General features: G+C 37.5%; 1 protein-coding gene across 2 annotated transcripts in view; it reads left to right on the top strand.

Annotated features, from left to right (window-relative positions):
* Nucleotides 1-8,598, top strand: part of IFT74 (intraflagellar transport 74) — a 94,418-nt gene that overhangs the window by 65,962 nt on the left and 19,858 nt on the right. For both annotated transcript variants that reach the window (XM_019517035.1, XM_019517036.1), the window contains exon 14: nt 4,144-4,197. In XM_019517035.1, the coding sequence (XP_019372580.1) occupies nt 4,144-4,197 (54 nt within the window). The remainder of the gene's footprint in view (nt 1-4,143; nt 4,198-8,598) is intronic.

The raw sequence follows: 8,598 nt of genomic DNA, 5'->3' as shown, positions 1-8,598 counted from the left end.
ATCTCCTGAAATATTGCCAGCTAGTTTGTAACTCATCACAGTATTTGTTGCCTATAATGAATGTTGTATCAAAGAATTCAGCTCTATTTTGAACAGTTTTCATCTTTCTGATGTTATCCCTGGCAAAAAAAAAAAGAAGATAATGGCCTGATTAAGCATTTGCTTGAAGCTTTGTTGTAGACTTTACAGTAGGATATATATTCTCAGCAGCTAGAAACAGACCAGAAAAATCTTAGCTTTCAATCATTATTTCACATCTGGCTTAACCTAAGACATGGCTGCTTGGCTAGTGTTTAGTGGCAATGGAGATAAAGGAGCTGTAATTCAGTTCTGCTCAAGCTTGGGAAGACTCAGCCAGAAACTAAAATTAACTTGAGAGCCTGGCTTTACCAGAGGTCTATTTCAGTTTCAAAAGATGCTTTCTATCCCCAAATCTAACCTATGCAGTCATTTACTCTTGCTTGAGAAGATTTACTTCAGGCTGGTGAGCTAGGCATAAGTCTGCAACAGCCCTGAAAGATTCCACTTACTTTGGAAGATTAGTTTAGGCAAAGATTGGTTCTAAATCTGCAGGGCACATATTTTAGGTGGGAGATGTATTATTATGGAAGACACAATAAGAATCTCTATAATAAATTATTCACTTTTTTGAAACCTTTAAGTAAAAATTAATGTGATTTTTTTTTTAATGTTCTTGTCAGTTTTTTAACTTGCTTCTTTGAAGCCCTAAAATTAAAATGTGTGCAGTTTTTAATGCATCCATTTTTATTAATGTTTCTGTTCTGTTTTAATGCTTCTTGTTTGTCTTTTCTTGTTTCAGTTCCCACCTTTTCTCTGTTCTGTTTTTCTGTGTTTTCTGTTCAACAGTTTTTTCAGTGTAACAATGACTTTTCTAACATTGAACTTAAATAGCTGCATAGTAACTGCTGTATCTTTCCATCTCTTATATTTCATTCATTTCGTATTCCCCAAGTAGTGTTTTCATCTTTTGCCCAGAGAAAGAGCTTGCTGATTATCCTACCTTTTATTAGTTTCCTCTTTACCCTTTTTGTTTTTCTTTTTTCTTTTCACTTGCCTTCCAACACAATTTTCTTTGTACACTTGGATGAATGTTAGACGGTAAGAATTGAGTCATTTTATAGTTTATAACTTAGCAACAGATGCACAGCAACCAGACGTTTGTGCTGGTCTTCCATTGCATTTGTGCTTCTTCCATCATATTTTTAAAGACACTTATTGAAAAATGAATGTATGTAGTGCATTTAGCAATATGGTACTGTACTTGAATATGTCTGCTCCAAACATTTACGTGCTCATTGAGACTCATGTCCAACAAAGCTTCCTATGATTCCTATTTTGAATAGGGGGGCTGTACTGAGGGGGAATACACACATGCAGACAGATTCTCAGCTCCTAGATGTCATAAATCTGTGGAAAGGCATGGTTGTTTGCCTTAACAGAGGATCTGCCCATTACGTATATTACAATAATTTTTCTCTCGTTCTGTTTTTTCTTAACTTCCTTATGTGCATTGCTAAATGGGAACATACTGGGAACACCTAAGCATGTGCTAAATGAGAACACTTAAGCATGTACTGAAGTACCTAGGTGAAGCAAGGCCACTTACATGAAGAACAACTGAATGGCTCAAAAGCAGTTTTGCAAAACAGTGATAGAAATAATCATTCTCTCTCATTATACTTGGGCTCTGTCCCTGTCCACTTACTGTGTGAATTAGAAGCTTCATTGCTTCCTATTAAGAGCAGTTTGCCTCAGGCATTTTTAGTGGGACATAATAAATTTGGAATGTGAAGTAGTGATGTCCAGAGATGGGTGAAATTTATGAGAAAATTAGTGAGGAGTGAATTAGAGCATTTGTCAATTCAATTCAAACACAACAGAAATAATTTATTAAAAATAACACACGTAAAGTATAGGATGTAAACTTTTTCAATTAATTCCTGTTACTAGAGTGTTTAAGTGAACTTACAATATGGCTCAATGTTTTGTATAGCAAAAAACTTATAATACCTCCCTATGATAGAAACATTTAAACAAATTTGAAATGAAAAGAGAGAAAATGTTAGTTTTTGTTAAACTAAAGATTCCCTTATAATGATTGACATCTAATATTTCAAAGACCATGTAAGTGAAACTAATTAATTTTCACACCACAAGAAGAAAGAAATACAGAATGTTAAGGCTGTAAGTAGAAACAGGAAACTGGGTTTTTTCTGTTTTTTACTTTTAATAGTGAGTGTACATATTATAATTGGAAAAATATCTTTATCTGCATGGGGTGTGTAAACTTCCAATGACTTTTACCTGATTAGTCAAAACACATCATAGTTTCTAATAAAATACAGACTTTACATGCAATTTATTAAAATCTGACACCTAAAGGAAATTTGAAATATATTGCTGGTAAAATAGTGCAAATTTTTGTACAAAACAATTTTATCTGGACAATTTAAAGCAAGTGCGCCTTGAGTCAAAGGCATGAATTATTATTTAAACTGATTGATTACTGTCAACCTTAACATGATAGCTGTGTGGAGGGATACACACTGTTCTTGAAAGTGGAATGGACTTCCAGGCTTTAAGTTATTTATAATGAAATTTATATAATGAAAGGGAGAGTCAGCAAGGAACAGGATCACAGCTGCAAGGAAACTCAAGCAAAATCATGGTCCCTTTGGGGCCACTGAATATTATTTGTTTATCTGCACTAGATAAAAAGGAAAGCACAGGGGATGTAGATGTAAAATACTTCAAGAAAATGTGCTGGCTCAGTTATATCTATATCCAGCTTATCCTTACATTCTGTACTTTTTAAACTAACAGACGCATACTGACATTTATCCTATGACTGAGGCACTTAATCTTGAAATTGTGAAACAAATGTATTAAGATGCATCAACAGCTGTATCGATAGATGTATCACCTTAATTTTGGACTACTTATAACACACTTTTAAACTATAAAAAAGATTGGATTAATGCCAACATTGTATCTCCTTCTTATACCATCACTGTAAAGAACATTCTGAAGGTCTCACCTTGACCATTACTGTAACTAATGTACTATTTTTTTTTATTTTCTTGCTCACATAATTGCATCTTTTTCTGGTTTATTAAATGTATTTAAGGTTTCTCATCCAAAGTCTTTTGAAATCAAAGGAAAGACTTTTGGCAACTTCAGTGAGCTTTAGATCAGGCTCTATCCTAGTAATTACTAGAGGCCAAGATCTGCCTTTGAATTCCTGTCCTTGTTGGATTAAATTTGACTTTGCCACAATCCCCAAAGGGCAGACAGCACATTTGCAATATTCAATGTCAAACTGATCTCCAGTTTACCCTACCTCTTACAGGCAGAATAACATGCAGTGGCCTTTTACCTAGCGCTGATTACTGCCTCTGTTACGTTGGTCAAATTGTTCTGTAATAGGTATTTTGTGAAATAATTTTAATGCATATTCACAAGGAACCCAAATTAAGGTTGCAAAGGCAAATATATATTTTCTAGTGGTGCACTGTATGTTTTAGAGGTAGCTTTTTCTCTCCTATGCCTTGCTTTTTACATTCTTCTCCTTTGAGTCTATCCATATCCTCCCACTCACTGGCCTGTTCCCTCCATATCTCCTTTTCTTAGTCCTCCACCTCTTGTTTCCTGCCCCAACATCCCACAATCCTGTTTCTGTCTCCTTCACTCTGTTCTCTTATCTCTTCTAACAGCCTCTGTCTCCCTGTGTTCCCCTTCTGGCTCAAGCAACCTTCCATATCCTCTATCTCCAAGTAAAAGGCTGTCAAACTCTCAGGCCTACTGTGTTTACTGAGCTTTGATTCTTTTGGAGGCTCATATCTTAACCAATTTTATGTACATATCTTCTCCAAGATAAAAAATATATTTCAGAATGATTTAGCTTGCAAGACAGTATGTTGGCACAAATACACAAATGTGACTTTCCAGCACTGAAAAGTGAAATAAACAAATATTAGAAAATGCACTTAAGTACAAGTTTTTCTTTTTCAGATGTTGTTAATAGGCAAGGTTAAATTTTGAAGCTTTGGACATCTATCCTACTCTGTGTGTTTTATAAAGTGATTTTTTTTTTACATTTAATCAACATTACATCTCTTGTAGAGGAGAAAAATCTGAAATACAAGGAGCTGAAGAGGAGAGAGGAGAGCATGGACAGTAAGTTTAGTATATAGAATCATAGAAAAGTAGGGCCAGAAGGGATCTCAGGAAACCTAGTCCAACACCCTGATTGAGGTAAGATCATCCCTACTAAGCCATCCTAGACCAATATTTGTTTAATGTATTCTTAAGAACTTTGGAAGCAACCCTCTTACAGCTATGTTAATTAGATCCTGGGACAGAGCATGAAGCCTTTGAGATTGTCAAAGAAGTTAATTTGCAGCTGCCAAATATTGACCTTCTGGCTTCTGGTTTTAAGAGCTCTGGCTTGATTCAGAGATGTGTCACTACAATGTACCTGATGCTGCAGTGCTCTTGGGACAAAATGATCTGTTGAGTTTGACACCATCATAAATATACGTGGTACCTAACCTGGCTCTTCCTCTGTCATTAAAAATTTTAGATACATACTTTAGGAGATAAAAGCAATGATAACAAGTTACTTAAAATGTGCTTAATTTAAAAAGTATTTTCTTTTGCATGTAAATTAATTTTAAAGTGACATTTAGGTACTGGGATTCATGACATTTGTACTTAATTGTGTAAGTAGACTGCTACTAAAGCTATTTCACTTACAAGAAGGGTCTCATGACAAAGATGCCTCAACAGCCAACTAACTGAAGGTGGAGGTAAAATATATTTTATCCTATTGTATTTTATTGTTGAGTGGAGGATTGTAGCAAGAGAGCAAGAGAGTGAATATTACAACTATACACAATATAAATCCCAAGTGAGCCAGAATCTATCAAGACCTTATCATCTAATATAGATACATAGGACAGAAATTTGGATGCAAAAAGGCAATGAAGTACTGTTAGTAAGATCAGTATTTATGGATCTTGCCCTATTTAAAAGACATTTCAAATGTACTGTAAACACTGTCTAAATTGAAAAAGAGGTATTTGGGTAAATCATTATGAGGTTTTCAGGAAACAGTGAGATGATTCCCTATTAACTCTGAAGCTTAGGTAGATTTTGTAAAATATTATAAAATACTGTCATGCACACATGGATGTTTCCTAATGCATAAGATTTTGTTCTTAATATAATTTATGCTGAAAAAGGTGTATATCCCTTAGTTGTAATGATGTCTAAAACCCAAAGACATGTACAGTTTTCCTACACATACATTTTACAGCTCGCATTATTTCATCTCTTCTACCTTCGAGCCAGCCAAACATTTTATAAGGTTAGGTTTTATCACCCTTCCATAATTGTGCATAATTCTATAACATATCTATAAAAGCATTCATAGGGATTGGGGCTGGAGGAAGGGTTCCCTACCTAATATCTTAATTACACGTTCTCACGTCCAGTTTCTTGGAAACTAATTTTGCAGCCTCAAATCCAGCAAGTGATTCTGCAGTAATTTTAAAGTTATTTTTTTAAGTTACATTTTTTAAAGTTTTTATAGAAACAGCTGCTGTTTTATAGAAACAGCTGGTGGACTATGCTGCCATACTGCTGCTGCTGCCGTACTGAAACTTTTTATTAAAAAAAAAATTGTGTGTGATGGATTTAGATGATATTTCACTTAATAATTAAATACCTGTTTTGGGGGAAGGAATGTAAAGTTTAGTCTACCTGCTTTGGAGCTGTGTCAATTTAAATTTAATCCCATTGTCTTTAAGATTTAAAAAAAGACCGAAGAAAAAGAACAGCAAATTTAAACAAACTTTTTTCTGGTGCTGACTTTGACTTGCAACCAGACTGCTAGAGGATCACAAGTGTATGATTTCATCAGACACTCAAGACCTATCAAGTCAGGCTGTTGAAGCTTTGCTTTTAGCTGCCTCTCTGGTGACTCTCATCACAAATTTTGGAAAAAGTAGAACTTGTCACATACTGCCCCAGTAAGACATCAGTACCTTCATTAGTCAGTATAAGTGAGCTTAGTATCTGGCTCACATTTCTGAGCCAGCTGGATCTGGGTAAGTCTTCATTGTTTCTACATTCAGGCCTACATTTTGTCTAATTCCTGTTCTTTTTGCATGTGGGACTTCACAGTCCAGCTGTCCCAGACTGTAAAATAGTGCCTCAGATCTGGTTCCCTCCCGCCCCTTCAGATGGTTATACAGGATCGTTCAGAATGCCTTGGATTCTGGGTGTTCAGATTATCCTCTTCAGGAACAAAATGACAGGAATCTAGGCTTAGCAAAGGAAACCTTTAACTTCAATAACTTTATTCTTAAAGCTATTAAGAATTACAGATCCTTGAAAAATAACTTAAGTTCTTACATGTATCCTTCGAAAAGCTGATACCCTCTTGCAAGTGCAAGGTTTATCAGCTAGGCAGTCTCCTTTTTCTCCAGTCTTTCATGCCAGGTCAAAGGTTTTTCTGCCTACCCTTTTTACTCAGCTAAATGACTTACCCCTTCATCCCCATGGCCCCTATGTATACAAAACATATTAGTCTAGTGGTGTAAGCCAGCAATTGAAAGTTGATAGCCCTAGATTGCCATCTTGATGTCTATACACCCCATGTCTTTACATGGGGTGACTAGCACATTTCTTGCTAGGCAGCTATTTGGAATGCTGTTCAGCAGGTGTGTTTGCTTTAGACAAAGGTTAGGCAAGTGTTCAGCACATAACACAAAGCAGAAGTCTGAATACAGAATGGAGTTTACTGTTTGAAACAGGCATATCCTACTCTAACACATACATTTCTTGGCCAACCCCAATACTTATTAGCCTGAAGACAATAGGAAGGATAGAACTAAAGAGGAAATCTGACACACAAAGAAAAGTGTGACTGTAGTTACCCAAGTGTTCAGGATTTAGCCAAAGCCAGTGAGAGTGGTAGTGTCACCTGTTCCTTCTGTCTGGATTCCACTCTGGTCAGAGTACCTTTCAGGTTCAAGACAGTGAAGATCTAAGAGTATCTGGGTGTATTTTAGAGTCCAAGAAGGCAGTAGATGTAGTAGTAAAGTTCACTCCTTTCAATATACCCAGCACCCTGCTTCCATTGAGTGATATCCCTACCCCAGATAAGCAATATCCAAAGTGACATGTCAGCTTCACACCATCAGCCAATCAAAAAACATCTAATTGATATCAGCAATCAATATTTGATACCATTTATAGAATTTTTCAGCTTGTCATCCTGCCAACCTACAGGTTTACAGGAAAGCTTGAGAATTCCTTATCACAGTTCTTTACACTAAGCAACTGAGTTTGTAGAAGTCTGTTTATTTATTATTACTTATTTATGTGATTATACACTGCCTTTCCCAACAAAGACTCAGGGCCGCTTATAGCAGGGGAAGCAGAGCAACTTAAAAAGGTAACTCAAATAAGTAAACTAATGAAGTTAAGCAGACACACTAAGTTACATCTCAACCTAGTTTCAGTTGGTAAAAGCCTGCCCAAATAGAAAGGTCTTGCAGTCCTTCCAAAAGCATCTATGTCCAGGCTTGGGCTCTGGTGGGCCTCAAGGGGAAAGATGTTCTAGAGCTGAGGAGTGATTGCTGAGAATCACCTCCCACGCACCTCCACCCAGGTGGACATGAAGGAGGTTGCTCTTGGATGAGGTGAGGGATCACAATGGGGCACGGGAGAGAAGGCAATCCCTTTGGTATGTAGGTCTCAGGCTATATAGGGCTTTATAGATCAGAACCAACACCTGAAATTACACACAGAAAGCTATTGGGAGCCAGTGCAGATGCTGAAGGACTGGAGTTATGTGCTTTGGGTGACACGCCCTCATCAGAAGGCAGGCTGCCATGTTCTGCGCCAGCTGCAGCCTCCAGATGGTTTTCAAGGGCAGCCCCATGTAGAGCGCATTATGGTAGTCCAGCCTTGAAGTTACAGAGGCACAAATGATAGTGGCTAGATCAGAGTCTGAAAGAAAGGGTCAGAGTTTTCTCACCAGATGGTAGTGAAAGACATTCCCAGTAGGGGTGTGCGAAGTTGCTGATTTGATTTGGAAAAGATTCCGCCCAGTTCGGAGGCCGAATCATCAAATCCGAATCAAATTGGGAGTCCCATAAAAACCTCCGAATTGATTCAGAACATCTGAATCAATTCAGAACAAGATTCAGAGGTTTGGCAATTCAGAAGATGGTCTTACTTGAAACAGAAACTGAGAAGGCAGGGTGGGCGGGGGAAGACTGACATCTGTAGCTGGCCAGTGACTGTGATCTTTTCCTGAGTTCTCTTCCAGTCACTGTGCGCTGGGGGGGGACATAGAAACAACATACAACAAAAGCTGTGTTAACCGGCACTTTATTAGCGAGAAAACTCTGCTAACTGGCATCCAAGGGATGCAGCAAAAGCGAAACTGGAAGTACCACTTCTGGGGACTTCCAGTTTCGCCGCTGTGAGTCGAGTTTTTCTTTGTCACTTCTTCAGCCTAGGGCCTGGGGCAAAGCAGCCTGTGCGGGGCCCCCCTTCCTGTCT

Source organism: Gavialis gangeticus, unplaced genomic scaffold (assembly GCF_001723915.1).
Source record: "Gavialis gangeticus isolate Ggan-Ray unplaced genomic scaffold, GavGan_comp1, whole genome shotgun sequence".
NCBI classification, from domain to species: Eukaryota; Metazoa; Chordata; order Crocodylia; family Gavialidae; genus Gavialis; species Gavialis gangeticus.
The sequence above is the reverse complement of the archived record's forward strand: the minus strand, read 5'-3'. Positions and strand labels throughout refer to the sequence as shown.